Source organism: Bombina bombina, chromosome 4 (assembly GCF_027579735.1).
Source record: "Bombina bombina isolate aBomBom1 chromosome 4, aBomBom1.pri, whole genome shotgun sequence".
In the NCBI taxonomy this organism is placed as follows: Eukaryota; Metazoa; Chordata; class Amphibia; order Anura; family Bombinatoridae; genus Bombina; species Bombina bombina.
The window spans coordinates 260,553,095-260,577,825 of NC_069502.1; the positions used below are offsets into that span (position 1 = coordinate 260,553,095).

The 24,731-nt window shown below is 39.3% G+C and overlaps 1 protein-coding gene across 1 annotated transcript in view; it reads left to right on the plus strand.

The window, feature by feature from the left end:
- Positions 1-24,731, plus strand: part of INPP5D (inositol polyphosphate-5-phosphatase D) — a 329,719-nt gene that overhangs the window by 186,921 nt on the left and 118,067 nt on the right. Inside the window, exon 18 of the mRNA XM_053709929.1 lies at positions 20,845-20,926. Within this exon, the coding sequence (XP_053565904.1) occupies positions 20,845-20,926 (82 nt within the window). The remainder of the gene's footprint in view (positions 1-20,844; positions 20,927-24,731) is intronic.

Below are 24,731 nucleotides of genomic sequence, written 5' to 3' on the forward strand. Positions count from 1 at the left end.
AATTCACACAATCAACACCTTTGAAGGTTTAGATTGGTCTAATGAGTTTTTGTGGGTTTCTTGCGACGTATCGTCGCTATATACATGTATTCCGCATGATCTAGGAATTAGGGCAATTAAGGAAATATTAACCAAAGATTCTCTACCACAACAACACCTTGAATTTATTTTAACAGGTATTAATTTCATACTTTCACATCATTATTTTACATTTGAGAAGCAGTTTTACAGACAAATACAGGGCACTGCGATGGGGACCACATTTGCCCCATCGTATGCAAATCTTTATATGCATCATTTTGAGGAGAATCATATTTGGTCTAACAACCCATATCACAATCATTTAATTCGTTATTTTCGATATATAGATGACGTGATCATCATTTGGCGAGGAACTGAAACATCAAGCAAAGAATTCATTGAGTATATGAATAAAAATAATTATAATTTGAAATTTACATCTAAAATAGACACTAAACAGATTGAGTTCCTTGATTTAATCTTATACGTTGATGAACAAAATAAAGTAGCAGTAAAAAACTTTAGAAAGCCAACCGATAAGAATGGGTTCCTCAACGCAAGTAGTGGTCATTTACCCAGGTGGAAGACCAATATCCCCCTGGGGCAATACCAGAGGGTAAAAAGGAACTGTACCAAACTAAGCGATTATAAGCAAGAAACTGCATTATTAGACTCTAGATTCATTGAGAAAGGTTATCAAGTCAAGACATTAGAACAGGCAAAAGAAAAGGTTTCACTAATGGATAGAAAATCCCTTTTACTTCCTACTGAAAAACCAAAACAGAAGAGACAATATAAGACACAAAACAATGTTAGATTTATCACGACTTATAGTCAGGGTTCAAGGGAAATACAAAACATTTTAAAGAAACATTGGGGTGTCTTAAAGGCAGATACTGTATTGGGTGGTAGTTTACCAGACCAACCTTTGGTCACTTTCAGAAAGAATATAGATTTTAAAAACATTTTAGCACCCACTAGACTGCGAGACACTAATAAACAATGTAATACCAAAGATAAAACACACTGGTTACAACAAAAACCTGGCACTTATAAATGTGGGGTATCTAGATGTGGCATGTGTCAATATGTAAACAGGGAGGCCACTTTCACCAATTCAGGGGTAGATAAAACATTTAAACAAAAATATAAGAGTAATTGCAGCACCACCTACGTAATATACTTGTTGAGTTGCAGCTGCAATTTAATCTATATAGGAAGAACCAAAAGGAGTATACGTACTAGATTGGGAGAACATGTTAACAACATCAAAAATGGCCTCATCACACATAGTGTGCCAGAACATTGCAAACTACATCATAATTCTAATCCCTCAAGTCTTAAAATCCAAGTCATAGACTGGATACCCCCCAACAAATTCTCAAATAGGCTTTTAACACTTAGACGTACAGAATCATGGTGGATTTACCAACTGAACACCATGCAACCGTCAGGTTTAAATTTAGAACTTGATTTACAAGCATTTATGTAGCTTATTGTGTTACACATTTAGCATACATCAGCATTTTTCAAAATAATATATTTTTTAGTGTATTTGTTGTTTTTTTGTTTATTTTCAAATCTTGCTGTGTTTGGTACCTAAACTATAATCCATGGTATATAAAAATGTAAACATGCTTAATTTTTAACATTTTAAAGTAATATTTAATGTTTTTATTATAATCTTAAGGTTTTTTCTAGCTCTGTACATTTAACTACAGTTTGCTTATGTTCATACTGTGGTTTGTTTATGAGGTTATTGTGCTGAGTAAACTAACATATGCTTTTTAGGTATGTCACAGTGCCAAGAAACTATGTAATCAAACACCTGTTTAAAGTCAATTTAATAATTAAGTTCACCTAGGCACTGATTGGCTGATATTCTAACTTTGCAATCATTGGTTCCTTTTATAAAGCCGGTAGGAGCCTTTCTTTTGCTACTTTCAATTTTTCTCTTGAAGAAGTCTGAGTGTCCTCAGACGAAACGCGTAGAGACTATTTTACTGCTGGTCAAACATTCCAGTTATTTTATTTGTGTCTATCCGGTCAAACGGGTAGCCTATTGTTATCACTGGTTCCCGCTAACAAGTTGGGCCGTTTGTCTATACAGAGGACACCTTCTTTTATACAAGTGAAGCACAGTCTGGATGTAAAGACCCTTTTTATATGCTGTTTTATCCCTTCTATCTTGTAAGTAGCCATTTGTATGTGTGCACTTACGCTCAATAAAATTTACTACACTTGAATCGGGCTGCGCCTGTCTCTGCTTTCTACTTACAGCTTCTCTTTCTACCTGTCTAACCGTACCTTTAGTGTAGCCTTTTTGGGGCTTCCTCTGCCCCGTTACCACTTTCTGTTGCGGTACCGCAAGGCACTGTCCTTGTTCCCCTTCTCTTCTCAACCTACACGTCATCATTAGGTTCCCCAATAAAGTCCCTTGGGTTTCAATATCATTTATATGCCGATGACACTCAAATCTACATCTCTACTCCAGAACATCTCTGCTCAAGACTAGTGACGTCCAGTGAGGTCAGAGGCTGGTGAGGCACTAGATATGATACGACGGAGAAACACATGTACAGAGTGCCGCAAGTACTCCCAACAGGGCAAGTTTAAATGATAGCTGAACCAGTGCACAGGTGACATAATCAGGTGATGGGTGAGAGCAAGTTAGTAACCACTGATTTACTGATCAGCTGATTACTTCACCTGTGCACTGATTCAGCTATAATGAAAACCTGGCCTGTTGTGGGTACTTGAGGACCATTGTGGAGAAACACTGCACTAAAGCACCAGCTCATTGGAAATGTATTGATTACCTGGAGAATAAAGCACACATACTCTGCTCACTGACACCCACACACACCCTGCTCACATACACACTCACACAATTCTGTGGCACAGTGCCAGTTACTAAGCAATTAGAATGATACACAATCTCTTCTCTACTCACTACTGTATTGTAAAAATAGAAATAATTTACCATACAAATTTTACACAAAGGACAAGTTATCAATACTGCCAACACAGCTGCTGCTGCAATATGGTGTTCAAGAAACGCACGTGCACATCCCACTTAGGTATGCTCTTCAACAAAGGACACCAAAGGATACCAAAAGAATGAAGTACATAATAAAAGTAAAATAGAAAGTTTATTTATTAATTTTGTGTGTGCAATTTCTATCTGAATGATGGAAATGTAATTATGATTTTCATGTTCCTTTCAAAAACTAATTTGATTTGCTGACATGGGGCCAGTAACAGTTGATGCTAATTCTCAAAATATAAATAACTAGAAAAGTCTATTAAAATAGAATGCTCTACCTCAATCATGAAAGTTTAATTTTAAATGTCTCCCTTTGACTATGTGTTTAACCAGTTACTTTACAGTGACATTATTTCTAAAAACATTTAACTGCAATAATTACATATATTTTTTAAATTACTCATTATCTCCTTTTTATTAATATAAACTTGTATAAAAGCAGCACATATTAAAAACACAATGCAACAGCTTTCAATTGATTTGTGAATTACAAGTTAACAGCAGTCTTTAAATAAATGGAGACACAGAGAAAAATAAAAATAGATACTGCATCCTCTGACTGAACAGACATAACATATATGGAGTTTGTACCAGTGACGTGCAGTGAGGTCAGAGGCAGGTGAGGCACTGGCTAGGATATGCCTTCATTCTGTAGATATCCTTTGTTGAAGAAATAACAATGTGCATGGATGAGCCAATCACATGAGGTATCTATTGTGCAGCCACCAATCAGCAGCTACTGAGCATATTTAGATATGATTTTCAACAAAGGATATCAAGAGAATGAAGGAAATTAGATATTAGATGTAAATTGGACAGAGGGGGTGGGAGAGAGAGACAGAAGGGAGAGAGAGAAACAAAGAGAGACAGAGGGGAGAGAGACAGAGAAAGAGACCATGGGGGAGAATGAGACATGTAAGGAGAGAAAGAGAGGGGGTGGGAGAGACAGAGAGAGAGAGGGGGTGGGAGAGACAGAGAGAGAGAGGGGGTGGGAGAGACAGAGAGAGAGAGGGGGTGGGAGAGACAGAGACAGAGAGAGAGACAGAGAGAGAGAGAGAGACACAGAGGGGATAGAGAGACAGAGGGGATAGAGAGACAGAGAGAGAGACAGAGAGAGAGACAGAGAGAGAGACAGAGAGAGAGACAGACAGAGAGAGAGACAGACAGAGAGAGAGAGACAGACAGACAGACAGAGACAGAGAGAGAGACAGAGAGAGAGAGACACACACACAGAGGGGATAGAGAGAGACAGAGAGAGAGAAAAGACAGAGAGACAGACACAGTGGGGATCGAGAGACAGAGGGGATAGAGAGACAGAGAGAGAGAGAGAGAGAGAGAGAGACAGAGAGACAGACAGAGAGAGACAGGCAGAGACAGACAGAGAGAGAGAGAGACAGAGACAAAGAGAGAGATAGAGACAGAGAGACAGAGAGGGAGGGAGCAAGGGAGAGACAGAGGGAGAAAGGGAGAGACAGAGGGGATAAAGAGAGACAGAGGGGATAGAGAGAGACGGAGGGGATAAAGAGAGACAGAGGGGATAAGGAGAGACAGAGGGGATAAAGAGAGACAGAGGGAGAGGGATAAAGAGACAGAGGGGGGGATAGGAGACAGAGGGGGAGGGATAGGAGACAGAGGGGGGGATAGGAGACAGAGGGGGGGATAGGAGGCAGAGGGGGAGGGATAGGAGACAGAGGGGGAGGGATAGGAACCAGAGGGGAGAGAGAGAAAGAGGGGAGAGAGAGAGCGAGACAGAGGGGAGAGAGAGAGACAGAGAGAGAGAGAGAGTGAGACAGAGGGGAGAGAGAGACAGAGGGGAGAGAGAGACACAGAGGGGAGAAAGAGAGACACAGAGGGGAGAGAGAGAGAGAGACACAGAGGGGAGAGAGAGAGAGACACAGAGGGGAGAGAGAGAGACAGAGGGGAGAGAGAGTGAGACACAGAGGGGAGAGAGAGAGACACAGAGGGGAGAGAGAGAGTGGAGAGAGACAGAGGGGAGAGAGAGAGAGACAGAGGGGGGAGAGAGAGAGACAGAGGGGGGAGAGAAAGAGAGACAGAGGGGAGAGAGAGAGAGACAGAGGGGAGAGTAACACTTATACTGGACTGCACATTACATCCTGATATTACCCCTTGGACTGAAAATCTCTTGCAATAGAGTTTGACCTGTTGTTATTTCTAAGTGTCTCACAGAGGATCAATGAATAGGGTATTAATGTAACATACCGCACAGAGCAGAATATGAACAGTAAGACATGCAAAGATATCTTGATTAGACTAATCATTGCATCTCTGTAGATCCATAGTCTAAACGAGCCCCTGAGTCTCTGAGGGAACCAGTCTGATAAATAGACATTTTATTCAATATCTATTACAATATTGCAAATGTAACAAGTTATGGATTTGGCACTTATTTAATACAGCTGATTCTAGGTTCTGTTCTGGTAAGTAATTATTGATATATTGCTTGCAAGTTGCTAGTACACTTCTAAGTTATCTAACATCACTGACACTCTGACAGTGACACTCACAGTCTCACAGACAACAGTGAGACTCAACTTGAGTCTCACTGTTGTCTGTGAGACTGTGAGTGTCACTGTCAGAGTTTAAATCCCTCTCCCTGATTTAAACTGTTAAACAACATATTTGACTTGAGTCACTCAAGTCAAATACATTGTTTAACAGTTTAAATCAGTTCACTAGCACTAAGCATGGCAGCTGCACTGCTGCAGCTCTCAGCCTCTCACTGACTGACCTGTCACATTATTGAGCCTCACATCGGTCCGACACCGTGACCATCCGTCTCCGACTGAGACACACAGTGCATGGCAGCAGCGGCTGCAGTGCAGCAGAGTCCATCCATCGTCTCTCACCGACCTCTTCACACCAGTAGTACAGTGACAGTCTGTCACAACAAGTCAAGTGGGCACTTTAGGCAGCACAGCACGGGCACGCAGAGCCAGAGACTCTCTCAGCTCTCCCTCCACTGAGTCTTCCCGCCGCCACTCGATCTGTCAGCGCGCGCAACGCAACGTCACAATGGTCACATGGCCCACACCTGTCAATCAGCAGCCCAGCAGGCACGCCTCCCTGCAGTGCTGCTGAATGCTGTGATTGGCTGAAGTGACCGAGCTCATCATGGAGGCGGTTTTGAGAACCGCCTCCATTGGAGCTTGTACAGGGTCCTGCGAGTCACCACTGGGTGGCGCAGCTCTAAGTGAGCTTTAGATCCATTGTTGTGCAATTAATGGAGGGCAGCGGACCGGCTCACTGCCTCCTAATTGCGCAACAATGGAATATGGATGCGGTGAATATCTGCAGTGCACACAGCGCATGCGCAAAGACTAACGTAATGAAAATGAATGAGTAATCGCCATGGCTAATAACAAACATTTTATTTTTTTTAATAAATATGAATTAAAATCTTTTTTCCCTCATTGGACAGGGGAGGCACTGCCTCCCCTGCCTCATATTACTGCACGTCACTGGTTTGTACCTAATTAAATCAAATAACCATGAAAAAGGGAGGCTTAGCAATATTCAATGTCAAAAACTTTAATTTAAATAATGTGGACACTGCACACTTAGCTTCAAACTCTGGCTTTTAATTTATGGATTTAAATTTGAATTGACCCTTTGACTTACTGTCAGTATTGAGTTATGCTCACTTACTGTCCCCCCCCTGTTAATGAGCTGTATCTGAACACAATTTGTGAATTGTGAATCACAAAAGAATACTACTTTACTCTTCTGCTTGATGTCATCTGTTCTTGGGTAACCTCAGCTTCCAGTTGTGTCACATGACCCTGCTCACTGCATCCTCCTTCTGATTAATCTATATATCCTTCACTTGCTAGGAGGCATCAAGAGGGGTGCCTCCTATTGGTCCCAATTTTTGCTGCTAATATATTGACAGAACACAGGTGGCGCTGCAGCACAGCTTTTCCTTTGACCCATGTACTGCAATGGAGAGAAGCATTTCTGTACCTGCCTCTCCAAGGCATTACATGGGGGGAAAATATTTTTTTGGGGACTTTTTTTTTTTGGTTTTAATTAAAATTTAATTAAGCTTTGGCCACATGTGGCAGGGTAGGCACTGCCTCCCCTGTCTCTTATGAGTGCACGTCCCATCTCCTTCCTTGCTAACCCGTGTCACTAACAGTTTTTCTCACATTTCTTCATGGATGTCCTCTCGTTAACTTAAGCTAAATCTCTCCAAAACTGAGCTCCTTATTTCCCCACCTTCTTCTAAATTTCTCCACCCCATCTCTCTATAACTGTCGACAACTCAATCATTACCTCTACTCCGCATGCCAGATGTCTTGGGGTCACACTTGACTGAGATCTTTCTTTCACTCCTCATATTCAGGTCTTAGCTAAATCCTGCCACTGCCACTTTAAAAACATCTACAAAATTAGACATTTCGTTACACAAGACACAACTAAGTTTTTAACCCACTCTCTCATCCTTTCCCGCCTTGACTACTGTAACTTCATCCTCTCTGGTCTCCCTAGCTGCAGTCTAGCTCCTTTGCAATCCATAATGAATGCCTCTGCCAGGCTCATCTTCCTTACACGTCACTCTCATCTGCTGCACATCTCTGCCAATCCCTTCACTGGCTTTCTCTTGCCTCCAGGATTAAACACAAAATTCTGACTCTGACATACAAAGCCTTCAACTGCACTGCTCCCCTCTATATCTCAGACCTTGTCTCCAGATACTCTCTCTCCCATCCCCTTCACTCTGCCAATGACCTCCTACTCTCCTCCTCTCTTGTTACCTCATCACACTCCCATTTACAAAACATCTTCAGACTGGCTCCCATCTTGTGGAACTCTCTGACTCGCTCCACAAGACTCTTCCCTAGTTTTGAAAGATTCAAGCACTCCCTAAAGACTCTACTGTTCAGGGATGCATACAACCTACACTAACCTTTCTTTATACCAGTTCATCTCCACCATTGCTATCTCCTGAACCCCCTTAGCATGTATGCCTAAGATTCGAGCTGTTTGTAGATCACCTTCTTAAGAGCTGACTACAACAGTGCGACTTTTGGCAGGACCCTCTACCCATCTAATCCCTATAATTGTTTTGTTGTACTCTGCCTTTGTTTATAGCGCTGCAGAATCTGTTGGTGCTCTACAAATAACCGATAATAATAATAATAAGAAATGTGTCTTCTGTTTCTCAGTAAACTGAATTGATTATATAGGGTTAATTAGTTAATAAAGCAGTGTCCTGTGGCCATTTGTTTTCATATACAAAATACTTTTGTATTCTTTAAAAACTTGCCTTTAATGTATCGTAGAAAATGTGTAAATCAAATGTCTTTTTAATTATCCAGATATAATAGACCAACATGTTCATGTCTCAGCAAACATTCTGCAATACACAGTAGTTTAAAAGTCCAGATCTAATGAATTGGCCAATAAGCAAGAACATCTATAATTACCCACTAACCCACTAAGGGCTAGATTACAAGTGGAGCGTTATTTAACGCTCCCGCTCACGCATTAACTGCGCTAGAAGTAAGCTTTTTGCACGCGTCGGGTTGCACTTGTATTATGAGCTGAAAGTGAGCTAACCCGACAAGTGCAAACTTAGAATATCGCGCGCAATAACATATTCCGCCATAGAGGCCAAGTAGCACGCAAACTGGATCTCATGTGCGCTAACGTGACATGAAAATATGAATATTTCACATTCCATGGTTCTTCACATACAAGAATATTTTCTATTTATTCATAAATACATATTTGTATACATTATGGGGCATATTTATCCGACAGTGCGGATCAGGTCCGACAGACCTCGCTGAATGCGGAGAGCACTAAGCTCTCCGCATTCAGCATTGCACCAGCAGCTCTTGTGAGCTGCTTGTGCAAAGCCGCCCCCTGCAGATTCATGGCCAATTGGCCGCCAGCAGGGGGTGTCAATCAACCCGATCGTACTCGATCGGGTTGAATTGCGGCGATGTCTGTCCGCCTGCTCAGAGCAGACGGACAGGTTTTCTTTTCTGGCGAGCCTGCAGACACTCACTTTATCAATATTAAACAATATACAGGGAGATTTGCATCATGAGATGAATCAGACACACTTTCTATCATTCACATGGAAGAGCAGTAATCAAACAAGTTAAAATATATTTTTTAAATTGGTAAAGTTGTTTGAAGTGATATTAAAACTTACAGTAAATGAACATTTATCCAGTTCTAAATTGTTTGTTGGCTAATAAGGTCAACTCCCACAGCACATATGGTGGACAAGGACAAGCCTCTACAAGCATGAAAACAAAACAGTTTTTATTCAGCATAGGAACATCAGTCTGTCAAAAAAAAAAAGCCTTAGATCAGCAGGGAAAATATCTGATAATGAGCTTGCCCTGAATAATATAAAAAACAGCAACCATATTTTAAATTATTTATCCACTAGTGTTAAAGCCTGTGTACACATGACAAAATGTGTAAGGGAAGAAATATACCTCTTAGGAGGCATATCGCTCTCCCTCTATCTCTATCCCTCTATCCCTCCTATCCATCTATCCCTATCCCTCTATTTATATATCCATCTATCTCTAGCCCTCAATCCCTATCCCTCCTATCCATCTATCCCTACCCCTCTATTCATCTATCCATCTATCTCTATCCATCTATCCCTATCCCTCTATTCATCTATCCATCTATCTCTATCCCTCTATCCCTATCCCTCCTATCCATCTATCCCTACCCCTCTATTCATCTATCCATCTATCCCTATCCCTTGATCTCTATCCCTCTATCCATCTATCCCTCTATCTCTATTCCTCTATTCCTATCCCTCTATCCATATATCCCTATCCCTCTATCCATCTACCCCTATCCATCTACCCCTATCCATCTATCCCTATCCCTCTATCTCTATCTCTATATTCTTGTTTCCTTTGTCTGTTCCAGTAATCTGTATTATTTAGTTGAAATAATTTTTATTTATTTTTTTATTAACTCCACTTCATTTCCACATTTCTTAGAACATAGACATACGTTACACATCTGAAACACAATAGATAACATGACATGACATTCGTTTTGACATGAGCACAACCGTGTCTAAAGTTCTCTCTTTATTTAGAGTTCGTGTACTTCTCTCTTTGTTTGCTCTTCTTGGAAAGTTTGGCAAATGAATGCATTTTTCTCCCTTCCTCCAAGATTATATTCCTGAACTAGAAGTCTTCGTAGTGATTTGTGGAGTTATTTTCCATAGTAAATCCTCCCCCTTTTATTTCTCCTTTGCAATCTCTTTTAGAGTACTGTTCTTAATGAGGGATCGGGTAATATGGGGGGTATTTTTCTCTACCTTTTCAACATGAACTGTCAACAACCTTCAATACAAACATGTTAAACCAACAAATCAAAAATATAAAAGTTTTTTCATAGAGTTATATTCTATCACTACACACTTTATCTTCACAATATCTAAAAATTACTTGCTCATTTGGGGGGTCCTCTACCCAAGTCCCTCTCATTGTCCATCGTCAGTCAATTCTCTTTGCTTTTTACCTCTACCAAGGATATACCCAGGGCCGGATTTACATCTCAGGTGCCTGTAGGCACAAAAACCTGAAGCGCCCCCCCCACCCCCCCCACCCCCCCTAGAAAAAAGTGGAAAAAATGAGGACTTTTTTTTATTATTATTTAGGACAACTAAAAATAAATATTAGATGTAAAATTACATTTTCCCTTTTATGGAGATACACAAATACACACACCAATTGCAATATTTGTTGTAATGGAAGCTACACCAAAAATCAATATTCACTTGACTCAAATGGCCATACAATTTCTATTATGTATAACAAAAACAAATCATGTTAAACTTTTAATGCAAAATATTCTAAAGAAAACCCTATTTAAAGGGACATCAAATGTGACAGTTTGCTGGGCATTTTATTATTGCACTAGTGCTTGCAGAGAAGTGTGTTAGCCTCTTGCAAAAGAGTTAAACACATAGTCAATGTCAGTTCTGAGACAGCAATACACATCTGTGCAGACCCAGATGGGCTCATAGGACATGTTTATTGACAAGCCATTAGTGTATTGCTTTTCTGGAGATGACTTTGACTATGTGCTTAACATTTTGTTGGAGTCAAACACAGTTTTGTGTAAACAATAGCAATATTAAAACTAGCAGCATGCAAGCTCATCACCATCAACAACCTGTGCAGCCAGTGGAAGAAAATATAAAATGTAGGGAAAAAAATCTTGTAAACTCTGATATTTTTGGTACAAACACACACAGATGTTACATTTATTTTGTTCTGAAATATAAATATCATATGATGTTGCTCTCAAAGGAAAACATGGAATGTTGTAGATTATATGTAATCCAGGGGTCAACAAATGTGTTTAAAATTAGAATTTAGAAATTCAATGGGAGGGGTTTAGTTTTAATCTTTGCCCCTCTCTCCTTCATGGCTCCCTCAACTGCTGTAACATATTCCCAATGAAACACTCGACTTTGTAGGCACCTGGCAGCACAATTCTTACTAAAATAAATGCCCTCATAAAAAAAAAAAAAAAAAAAAAAAAAAATTTTTTTTTTTTTTTTTTTTTTTATTATTGACAGGCAGGCGCCCCTCACTGCAAGGCGCCTGTAGGCACATGCCTACTGTGCCTAATGGGAAATCCGGCCCTGGATATACCCTTTCAACTCTTCTTATTTTATACCTCCTCTTCCTATTATAGGGTGTTACTCTTTACTATTTTCCATTATCCAGTAGAACCAGACCTTTTGAAACCAGGGTTCTATATCTAATACCCTTGCTGCTGATTCATACAACGAGTATGTCATCCAGATTCTGGTTAGGACCTCTGTCCACGACGGTATTTCCGTCTTCCAGTATTTTGCAATAGTTATTCTTGTCGTAGTACACAGAATCCTGATAAACACATTTATGTGTGTATTAAATCTAGCTATGTTTTCGTGTAGTAGTGCTTGGGCTGGGGTGAGAGATATCTGTTCATTTAACACCTCACTCAAGAGGTTGGACAATCTATGCCATATATTGCTAACTTTCGTGCATTCCCACCACATGTGGATATAGGAGCCTACAATTTTACATCCTCTGTATCAATGATTATTCTTACCCTCAGCCATATGAGCGGTTTTTATTGGCGTCAAATACCATCTGAAGGATGTTTTCAGAATATTCTCTCTAAGGTCTGCACTAATAAGTCCTTTACTAGCCTGAGAGAACATTTCATTCCAGTCATCTATCTCAACTTCTTTGCCTAAATCTCTTTCCCAATTTATCATCACTGAAGATTTGGCCTGAACCTTGGTCTGTTGTATGAAAATATATAGTTTGGAAATTGCTTTTTTAGGTCTGTTGGGGGACGTACACAGAAATTCTAAAGTTGACAGTCTCTAAGTAGTTTTGTATGGCTGACATCGTCTGGAGGTATAGGAACCACTGCAAGTGAATGGGTTCTATTTTTCCTTGGAGCTGGGTATATGTCAGTAATTTGCCATGGAGCTGCATATCTGCCACCCTATATAACCCCTTATTTTCCCATTTCTTAATTCTATATTTGGAATCTTCATTTACTATATATTTCAGTGGCATTGCCTGTGGATGTGTAGGAACAATCCCTCCCCCCCGACTAGCGGCTATCCACTGCTTTCTAGTAAGCAATGTGGTTTTATTTTGATAGAGGGCCTCTGATTCTTTAAGATTCTTGTTCCAAAGAATACCATCTAGTGACTCTTGCCCCAACATTTCTGCCTCCAAAGCAGGCCATAGTATATCTGTCTGTTGTCTCCCCAGTATCGAAGTCTGAGCTAAACGGGCTGCTGTATAGTAGTCATGTAAGTTAGGGACGCCCATTCCTCCTAACTGTCTATGTCTATGTAATATGTGACGCGATATCCTTGTTTTCTTATTATCTCTCAGAAATCTATGGATATCTTTCTGGAGGTCGTCCAGGTCTGGGGTATTAATTTTGATAGGAAGTACTCTAAATAAGTATAAGATTCTGGGTAAGATTGTCATCTTCACCGCAGACATTCTACCATACCAGGAGAAGCCCATTCTTTTCCATTTCCCTAGCTCAGATCGGATTGCTTTAAACAAGGGAGTATAATTTTCTAAATATAGTTTCGAGGAGTGTGTAGTTAATTTGATCCCTAGGTACTTCAACCCTTCTGGCGCCCATTGAAAATCGAAGTTAGCTTCAATCAGTTTAATCGTGTGTTTTGGGATAGATAGGAGTAATGCTTCACACTTATCAGCAATGTTTTTTTTAGCCCTATATTTGGGAAAACACATCTAAAGCTTGATATAGGAAGGGCAAGGACTTTAACGGGTTCGTAACAGTAAGCAGCACGTCGTCTGCAAACAGGGCTATTTTATGATTTATCTTCCCTATCTCCACTCCTGATATATCAGTACAATTCCGTATATATGCTGCCAGTGGTTCAATGCACAATGCAAAGATTAGGGGTGAAAGCGGGCATCCCTGTCTTGTGCCATTAAGTATGTGTATTTCTTTAGATTGGTGTCCTATTGCCCTAACTTGTGCTGTAGGTGTCGAATATAATCCTTTAATGGATTGTAAAAATCTCCCATCGAATCCCATTCCTTTAAAAACCTCTAACATATATTTCCAATCCACCCTATCGAATGCCTTCTCCGCGTCCAGTGAGAGGACCAGAGAAGGCACTCCCCTGTCTCGTAGGTAATCTATTACCGAGATCATTTTGCGAATATTATCTGGGGCTTCCCTATCTTTAATAAACCCGACCTGGTCTGCATGTATAATAGAAGGTAAGATATGTTTTAATCTATTGGACATTATTTTCGTTACAATTTTGAGATCCTGATTGATAAGAGAGATCGGCCTATAACTAGCACATATTCTAGGATCTTTCCCTTGTTTTGGTATGACCACTATCCTAGCCCTCAGGAGATCTTTAGGTATTGTCCCCCCCTCCATAATATGATTCGCCAGCATTACCAAATGGGGCATCAATAGTTCTTTAAATGCTTTATAGTATTCTCCTGGGAACCCATCGGGTCCTGGAGCTTTACCTGGCTTAAGTTCTTTAATAGCCGTCAACACCTCAGAGTGTGAAATTTTGGCATTTAGGGCCTCCCTATTTTCCTCGGTTATTTGTGTCAAGTTTGCTTTTAAAAAGAAGGAGTCAAATACCTTTTGTGTTGAAGAGCTGTGTTGTGTTTTTGAACCGTCATAAAGCTCGCTATAGAACTGGGCAAATGTATCAACAATCTCCTGAGAGTGGGAGGTCATCTGTCCAGTGGAACCTTGTATCTGTGGTATGGCAAGAGCTTGATAGTTATCTCTAATTTTCTTTGCTAAGTATTTGTCCGGTTTGTTAGAAAAGATAAAGTAGTTTGTTTTTAACTTGTGTGCCGCTCTTAGAGAGTGTTCATTTAGTAACGAGTGTAGATTTTGTCTTTTACTAGTGAGCTGTTTCAAAGTAGCTTTTGATTGATTTTGTTTGTGTAGTGTTTCTAAAGATTTAATTTCTGCCTCCATCTGTTTTATGTCTGAGTCCCTTTGTTTTTTATATTGAGTTTTCTCCTTAATAAGGATCCCCCTCAGTACTGTTTTGTGCGCTGCCCATGGCATGATTGGATTCTCTGTGGAGTCTATATTAAGCTGCCAATACTCTTTTAGGTGTTTAAGTATATTATTCTTTACTAAGGGATTTTTCGTACAGTTGGGGTCATATGTCCAGGTCTTTATTCTCTTGGGGTCTGAGAGATCTCCTAGGTTAATTTGTGTGATGGAGTGGTCAGACCACACGCACGGATGTACAGTTATAGATTGAGTTGTTGGCTGTAGGATCTGGCTAGTGAATATATAGTCTATTTTACTATAGCTATCATGGGCCGCCGAATAAAAGGTCGAGCCTCCAAACCCCCCATTTAATACTTTCCAAGTGTCTTGTAAAGAGTGTTGTTCTAGGAGGCCCAGAATATTTTTAGCTGTTGTTTTTTGCCGTTGCTTTTTTTTGGACGACAGGGTAAGACTCTGTTTCGTTAATGCCTGAAGATCAATATTAAAGTCACCCGCCAACAGTATTCGCATTCTGGACCAGCCAGTCAGTAAGTGTGAGAGGTTTTCAAAGAATTTATCTTGTTGCTCATTAGGAGCATAAACATTACATAGAAGCACATCTGTGTCTCCCATCCTACCCGACACTAATAGATATCTACCCTCCCTATCTGAAATGGTTTTGTTATGTATAAATGATATGGATGAATGTATCAAAATAGAAACTCCTCTCTTTTTGGAATCTAAGGTGGAGTGGAATTGTTGTGGATAGTCTTTTGCCCAATATTTTGGTATAGTGTTTTTGAGAAAATGAGTCTCCTGAAGATAAAGAACTGTGGCCTTTAATCGTCTATAAGTGTTCATAGCTGTTCTCCTTTTAATGTCTGTGTTGAGACCTCTCGCATTATGCGAGAGTAATACAATTCTAGGCAATGCCATTATCCCTAGTGTGTGTATATGTTGATCTCTTTCCCCTTACAGTCTGTCCCAGTACATATTGTATCAGTCGTTTGTCCCCTTGGTTTTTGTGATGTCTCGTCCAATACCCTAAGGGTCCTGGGATCCCTTCATGTCTCTCATTTGTCAATGCGTCAACTTCCCCCAATGAGCAGAAACTCAGTGCATAGTGTCCTACAACTCTATATAACATAAACATAAACAAACATAAAATTAACCTTAACTGACATTGATATATCCTAAATATAAACATATATCAAAACCAATATAAATAATGGCAAACAGGTAGTCTTACCAGAGTCCATAACAGATTTTCTTTCTTAGTGAGCGTTACCTTTATACCAACTTGTTTCGGAAAACGTCCTTACAGTAAACCCTATCAGTAGGTCAAACATTACCAGATTCGGGTAAGCCCCGAGTTTATCCTACCATAGTCTCTGTATTTTTCTTTCTCTCACATGGTTCCTTTTAGAAAAGTTTAGGTTTTCATTTTCTTCTTGGTAACTGTCGTCCATTTTGGTCTCTGAGGTTTCGGATGAGCTTGAGATATATTAGGCGGACGTGTCGGCGGTTCTCCATTCGAGATGTCTGGGGTTTCGAGGTCGAGGAGTTTGCAGATATCTGGGATCTCTTCCTTTGTCTTGATGGATGTCGTTCTTCCATTTCGTGTTACATGCAGTGCAAAAGGAAAGCCCCATCGATACGGGATCTGATTTCTCCTCAGAAGTAAAGTAAGAGGGCGTAGTGCATATCGCCTTTGTAGAGTTTTGACGCAGAGGTCTTGGAAAAATTGAATAATGTTCCCTTGAAATTTAAATGTGGGATTTTGTCTGGCTGCTAGGAGTATCCTCTCTCTGTCTGGGAACCTTAGCAGTTTGATGATCACATCTCTTGGTAGTTGGTCTGGCTTAGGCTTGGGTTTAAGGGCTCTATGAGCTCTCTCTTTTGGGTAATCAGAATCAGCAGGTGTTCCCAGGATTGCGTGAAACAATTGTTGAAGATATGAATGAAGCTCTTCAGCCGTTACAGCCTCTGGTATTCCTTTAAGTCTAAGGTTGGATCTCCGGCTTCTATTCTCCATATCCTCTACTTTTTCTTCTAGTTCCATTATCGTTTGATGTTGTGAGGCTAGGGCTTCCGAGGTTGTAGCCAAGTCTTCTCCCATCTCATCTGTAGCTGTTTCTAGAGAGTCAACCCTGCTTCCCAGTTCTGAAATCTCAGTTTTAATCTCAGTAAGGCTACCTGTGATCGTTGCCTGGAAACCATCCATTTTCTCCCACAGCTTCTCAAAATTAGCTGCGATGTCCTGCTTAGAGACTAGGGATTGAAGATCTGCTCTAGTTACTGGTGTCATATTGTTAGATTCCCCCTCCGCCTCAGACTCCAAATCTTCTTCCGTTTCATCTGCAACTTGATCTTGAAGTTTAGTTAGTTTAGTTGTCTTAAAGAATGTATCTACTGAGGCTGTTTTCGCCCCTTTATCACTTTTGGGGCCTTTTCTGGTAGACATGGCAGGTGTCGAAAGTTCACAAGAGTGCACAGTGTTATGTATAGATTTCGCCCACAACCAAAGATAGATATAAAGTCAATCTTCTTTTTCCGCTCCTCCCGAATGCAGGCAGGAGTGGGTTATTTCTAGCTATTATGAGATGAGGAAATCACTTAGTATTTTCCTTTATATTTTATATATAAGTTCCCTCTCTCTCCCTGCTAGGGGCAATATGTTAGCTGTACTCTAAGTCTCCACCAGGTATTTTGTTTATGCACAGACCAAGATATATCATCAGTTGTCCGCCGTCTACTAAAGCTCTTCGCTCACTTTATCTGTGTCGCCCTCCACTTTTGCTAGTATTTATTTTTGTGGATCATGGTGCTTATTTATTGAAGTTAAGGGCTCTTCTGTAATATATAGAAAGTCTTTAGCTTTTTTTTTATGTCATCAAGTCTTTGTCAGACCATCCGGTCCTGCCACCTCACCCGGTCATTAGTTATCTGGTGTCACTCGCTTTTTCGGCTCAATGTAGTTATTGCAGATAATGTCATTCTTTACCACATTTGCCAGAGCCTCCACTCCGCCCCCCGCCCCCAGGGCAAGTGTCCACACTGGACGAAGTCGGTGAGGGAGAATGGGATATGACCCGCTGAGCTGGGCCAGCGGGAAATGGAGGGGGCAGGGAACAGCACCACAAGTCACAATATTGCAGCTCTAATCTTTAAAGAGTATCAGCAGTTGTCAGATTTTTGAGGAGTAGTTTCAAATATAGCTAGCACAGTGCTGTACCATTCTGTCCTGACAGTTCTTAAAATGAGCCCCTACTCACTGCTATGGTGGGCTGTGACCGGGAGTTATTCTCTCTGTTATATCCTGGATACTGCTCTATTATCAGTGTGCAAAGTCCAGCTGGGCTCCGGAGCGGATCCCCGACCCTCCGGAGCAGGTTGTGATGTTATACAGTGATTAATGTGGCACCCTCTACAGCTTATATAAACTGATATAATTATGTCCTGTCAGTACCACTTTAAGCCTATTCTCCAGTAACCACTAAATTGTTAAAACCTCAAGTTGCCCTGTTTTGAGGATAAGCTTAGCTCAGGTCTCTCCTGTATTCTCTCGTGCCAATAAGAAAAAAAGCAGTCTCTGTCGGCCACTTATGGGCCTCAATGTTCAGTGAGGGGGCACAGAAGGGCCGGTACAAGGATTGGTATTATTGGCAATAAACAGTGCTTATTTATAGGTCTTACTCTCCATGTCGTACCAAGGGTCAGCGGTTGTTGAGCTTCTTGCAGCAGTATCAGGTGAATATTTTTCCTTTGTATATTTCCCCCGGGCAGCCTGATATGCGCAAGATGGCGGATGTTTGCGCCAAAGCTGGGATGGCGCACTTACAGGCTACCGGGCTTTACTCACAGCTGGGTTATGTCTCCGTTGGTCAGCAAGCTCCACTCAAGTCTCCGATTGACAGCTGACCCCTGGGATTTGCGGAATGGTCCGGTAGGTTGCAACCAGGGAAGCGGATGAGCGCCAAAGTACTTGGCAACTGAGGTACCCCTGGCTTTAGGTGAGCGCGGTGCTGGTTATAGGCAGATGGTATTTTAACACTCCGGAGCGGAGCCCCAACCCTCCGGAGTGAGATTGAGCCCCAAAGTTAGTCCTCAGTAGCGGTGTGAAGAGCTCTCGTATAGCAGCCGTTCCGGAAAGCAAAACAAAGTGCACACACGCTAGCTCCGCTCACCAGCCAGATGAAATTGCGTATAACTCTCAGCTCAGTCTTATTAGTGTCCCAGACTGTTTTAGAAGCAGGATATCTACTGTCTATTTCATAAATAAAGGTTATTATTTTAAATTGTAGGTAAATTCAAGCATAAAAGAGAGGAGCTCCCACACAACACATCCTCTAACTTTGGCAGTTAACTCCGCCCCCAATCTGTATTATTTAAAGAGACAGTCAACACCAGAATGTTTGTTGTTTTAAAAGATAGATAATCCCTTTATTACCCATACCCCAGTTTTGCATAACCAATACTGCTATAATAATACACTTTATACCTCTGTGATTAACTTGTTTCTAAGCATCTTCTGACAGCCCCCTGATCACATGACATTTTATTTATTATCTATTAACTTGCATTTTAGCTAATTAGTGCAGTGTCTGCCACAATCCACGGGCATGATCACAATGTTATCTATATGGTTTACATGAACTAGCTCTCCGCTGTTGTGAAAAGTAAATTATAAAAGCATGTGACAAGAGGCAGCCTTCAAGGGCTTAGAAATGATCATATGAGCCTTCCTAGGTTTAGCTTTCAACTAAGAATATCAAGAGAACAAGGCAAAATTGCTGATAAAAGTAAATTGGAAAGTTGTTTTAAATTACATGCCCTATTTACAACATGAAAGTTTTTTTTTGGACATGACTGTCCCTTTAATTCAGTAGAAATCTTGTCAGTCATTGCCAGTCTACAGATTTTTGTCCTCTGATTTTACATGAGCCTTGTTCTCTTTTAGATTATGAACTTTGATCGCTTCTGTCTGAATTACTCTATTTCTTGTCTCCTGCTCTCTGTCCTTTCACAGAAAAACATTTGTGATATATGTACTGTAAATAATGTGTTTTTAAAATTCAATCTGAAAGTTATTACTTGTCACCTTGTAAATTTGTCAAATACCCCTGGCATGACACACTATTGCTGTGGCTTAAAATATATTCTCAGGATTTATATGGCACATTTATTCTCAGGACGTGTAAGGAACATTAGACTTTAGATTAATGCATCTCTAGTCCATTAGTAAATTAATAGAAATCAAGTGTAAAATACTAAGTGCTGTGGTTTCTAGGCTTCCAGTCATTTGCCAAGCCCAAACATAACGTCAGAAATTACAATTTCTTGAGCATTATGTAATTGTGATCTAGCAAAGCTTCTACATATTTTTTTTTTCTGCAGCGCAGCCGTCCCGCCCCCCTCCAGCAATGGGCCCCCCCAACCGTCTCCCTCCTAACCCTCCCACGCCACCAACGATCAGCACCACCTCTCTGCTTCAATACCTCTACAAGACTATTTCTGCACTGTCCCACTCGTAGGGCATGAAGAAATAGCCCAATCTTGCTACTTTTAGCAAGATCGTGGCAGAGAGAGGCCCAGGGCTTAACTACTGCGCTTCGGCGCTGGTCGCTAAGGGGTTAAGGCCAGGTATGTCTGTCTCCCACTGCAGTCTCTACTGCGCATGACTGCATGGGACAAACATACCTGGCATTTTATTATATAGGATAAGTATGTTATATAAAATAATAATTCTGGATGATATAATAAAGAACTGTGACCTATGATTTCATTTTTATGATCTAGTATGTAGCATACAGAACTGGGTTTATAGATATATACTATAGTCTGTGAGCTATTTAACCCACACCAAATGTTATACTAAGCTAACTTCACACACTAGAAGTTGGTTTACTCAGAGCAAAATTTCAAGAAAAACTTTGAAAAAGGACACAATTAAAAGCAATAACATTATATTCCATTTCATTTTATTAAATTGTTCTATATTTTATTAAATGTGACACTGTTTTAGGAGAAAATGCCCTCATATTGTATACAATGTTAAATGATAAGTAAACAAGAGGTATTTACTAAGACATACACAGATATCCATTGCATATATATTTAGAATAGAGGAATTCATTAGCATAAGATGGTTTAGGATAATATGGGTAAAATGATAGAAATGTTGTGTACCAGGTTTTTATAAGATTATTAAATATTTCTTCCAGATAAAGTACAATTTACCTTCATGGTGTGACAGGGTCCTCTGGAAATCATACCCTCAGATGCATGTTTTATGTCAGTCCTATGGTGAGAGTCTACATATTACTTCTTGCATACCACCCGCTTCATTGCTGTTTAACCGCTTAACTTCCTATCAATCTATTTGTAACACTTTCCTTCTGGTCTAAGATTTTTACATTTCTTTTTATATAGCTTGTTCAACAAAATCCATATTTCTTGTTGTTTCTAACCACATTGATATCATACCACACATTGTAGGAAATAGAGCTGCCATCCAGTGCTCTTGCAAATGGATAACCTTCTTGAAAAACTGCTGCCATATAGTACTCTAGAAATGGGCAGGCTCCTAAGCTTATGTCTCTGTTTTTCAACAAAAGAGAATAAAAAAAATTTCATAGTAGACGTAAAGTAAAAAGTTGTTTAAAATTGCATGCTCTATCTAAATCATGAAAGAAAAATTGTGGGTTTAATATCCCTCTAAGTACCCTTTAAGGCAAGATTTAAAAGGGGCATTATATGGCTAAAAGTATGTGGACACCTGACCATCAAATCTATATGAGCTTGTTGAACATACAATTACAAAACCATGGGCATTAATATGGGTTTGAAGAAAAAATGGGGTTTATTTAGCAGCGCTAAAAAAAGCTAGGAAATGATGATACCAATCTAATTTATGTTTTATACAATCTATTTTATTTAAAAATTCTTATAACACATAAAAACAACAGCAAATGCTTTTCCTAATTAATAAAGGGACGTCTCCCTTATACAACACTTATAAAAACAGACTAGAACCATATAATCCTAGAATTTCAGGTATAAAGGAATTAATTCTATAGATAACATATGGCAAACAACAAATTTCTAAGATAAATGGTGAATTAAATATTTAAAAGGCACAAATGTATCAATCCTAATAGCTTTACAGTTCTTCAGTAACAAATTCAGTTATAAAGTTACACAGTTACTTTCCTTGGACATATAATTGGCTCAGGTGTGCTGGATAGTTAAAAAGGCAAAAAACAGCCAATATTCTGATTTAGGTGCCAAAGCAATCGTGGTTAATGGAAATGGTTAATTTAACAGATGAATACCTTGATGTCTTTAAAGTTCAGTTTGCGTGTTTTAAAAAACGTAGTGCAAATTAGTGTAGAGGTACCTTAATCTGTCCTGGTTGCAACCGCTGATTATCTTCACTGTGAGGGATTCACAGACTGTTTGTTCCTGGTGCTTCTGATAAGTCACCTGACCTTCTCTTTGATTCAGAGGTCAGGGGTGATGATCCGTTCTGGTGATGTAGTTATCCTTTTTTTTTGTTTTCCTTTCTTCTTATAGCCCAAATATTGTTTTCATCTGGGTTCCCTCAGACTTCTTAAGGTTTGAAGAAATCTTTGGTCAGTGTTTAGCAGTAACACCGTATTCCCTGAAGTTACCAAAGGTAGATTTTAACTTGCAGGGTCAGGAGAAAAGTTTAAAGTTGCAGGGTCACACAGCTTTGTGACAGTAGTAAATGAAGTTTAGTAGAGTGTAGCAGGTCCCATTCAACGCGTTTCACCCTTCTGGGCTTTATCAAGAATGCTTATCCTGCTAGCTTCTGGCTTTTTAAAGGTATGAATGTGTTTTGATTGGTTCCTTCATTTCCTTTTGATTTCTATCAACACCTGTGTGGCTTCCAATGTAAAGGTGGACTTTATTTAAGTTGGTAATGATTGTTTCTGTGTTGTTATTTAGTTACATGATACACAAGGAAGAGAACTTATCATTTCTGCTTTATTAGCATTCACACAATTCAACTTATATATTTCAATTCTAAAGTGCCTTTATTAGATAATATACATTTAGATCGTGCAAACTTAAAATTACCTAAACTGAAACGAAAATATAAGAATCAGAATTACCATTCCCATATCTAGAATTATTGTAAGTGGGTAAAAATTAATGATATATATATATTCCTTTTCAACAAAGGATAGTAAGTTCAACAATTTATAAATTTGTAACAATTTAAAAATGGACGAAACGAAAATATAAGAATCAGAATCATCATTCCCATATCTAGAATTATTGTTAGTGGGTAAATGTTAACGATATATACATATTCCTTTTCAACAAAGGATAGTAAGTTCAACAATTTATACATTTGTAACAATTTAAAAATGGACGAAACGAAAATATAAGAATCAGAATCATCATTCCCATATCTAGAATTATTGTTAGTGGGTAGAAATTAACGATATATACATATTCCTTTTCAACAAAGGATAGTAAGTTCAACAATTTATAAATTTGTAACAATTTAAAAATGGACGAAACGAAAATATAAGAATCAGAATCATCATTCCCATATCTAGAATTATTGTTAGAGGGTAAAAATTAACGATATATACATATTCCTTTTCAACAAAGGATAGTAAGTTCAACAATTTATAAATTAACAATTTAAAAATGGATGTACAATTAAATCAGAAATTATCAATCCCATAACTAGAGTTATTGCTAGTGGGTAAAAATATGGCTTATTCAATTAATTTATTTATTTTAGGGGGATAAAAATTCCTTTTTAATTACTAGAAAAATGAATTTATATAGGGCTTGTACTATCTTTGCCCAAGATAAATTGAAATGTTATTGCTTATTTAATGTATGTGAGTATTTTCTATATAAGTGGCTGATTTAACCTGGAAAATGTTCGCATATTGTAAGAGACTTTTATAAGAAGGGGGAAATGTCTATCTCAGAGTTCAAGCCTCCAGGTTGGAGGGTATTCATTAGGTATATAATTTCAGCTTCTGCCTTTAGGAGTTTATTTTCCCAGTTTCCCCCTCTCCAGTCGGGGTGAACTTTTTTAATTCCCCAATATTTAAAATCTTTAAGGTTGTTGTTGTGTACTTCCCTAAAGTGGCGATAGATATAAGGGTCAAGGTTACCCCTATCTATGCAAGAGAGGTGCTCCCTTATCCTTTCACGGAGCATTCTGGTTGTTTCTCCTATGTACATTTTTTTACATGAACATTGAATGGCGTAAATAACGCCTTTATCTTGACATCTAATTGTGTCTCTTATTTTGAAAGTAAAGTTTCCACTTTTTGATTTTAAAATCTTTTGTTTACTACTAAATTTACAGGCCCGGCATCTAAAACAGGGGAAAAAACCATTTAAAGGATTTCCGTCTAGGCACCTTTGAGTGTCTTTCTTCTTTATGCTTTTCAATTGACTGGGAGCTAGTAGGCTCTTCAAATTCTGTGCTTTCCTATATATTATTTTTGGGTTTTCCCCCACTTTTCCCCCTATGATGGGATCAGTTTGTACTAAGTGCCAATGTTTTTTTAAAACTCTTTGGATGTTTAGGTTGTCATGACTGAACTCAGTTATAAAGGGCACATTAATTTCATCTCGATTTTCTTTGATATCTTTTGTTTTATATTCTAAGAGGTCCCTCCTTACTTTCTTATCTACCTCTTGTTTAGCTTCATTGATTACTTCTGGACTATATTCTCTTTCTAAGAATTTCCTTTCTAAGATCTTTATTTGATCCTGATAATCTGTCATTCTTGAGCAATTCCGTTTAATTCTTAAATATTGCCCTTTAGGGACATTGTCTTTCCACTTTTTCATGTGGCAGCTGTTATAATGGATTAGATTATTGGCATCCACCTTTTTAAAATGTGTTTTGGTTATTAATTGGTTTTCTACAATTTCGATATCTAAGTCCAAGAAGGTGATTTGGCTTTTGCTATAGTTACTGGTAAAGGATAGTCCCATTTCATTTTTATTCATATCTGTCAGAATAGTGTTTAGATCAGTTTCACTACCCCCCCCCATATAAAGAACAGGTCATCTATGTATCTGCTATAGAGCACAAGATCCGCGC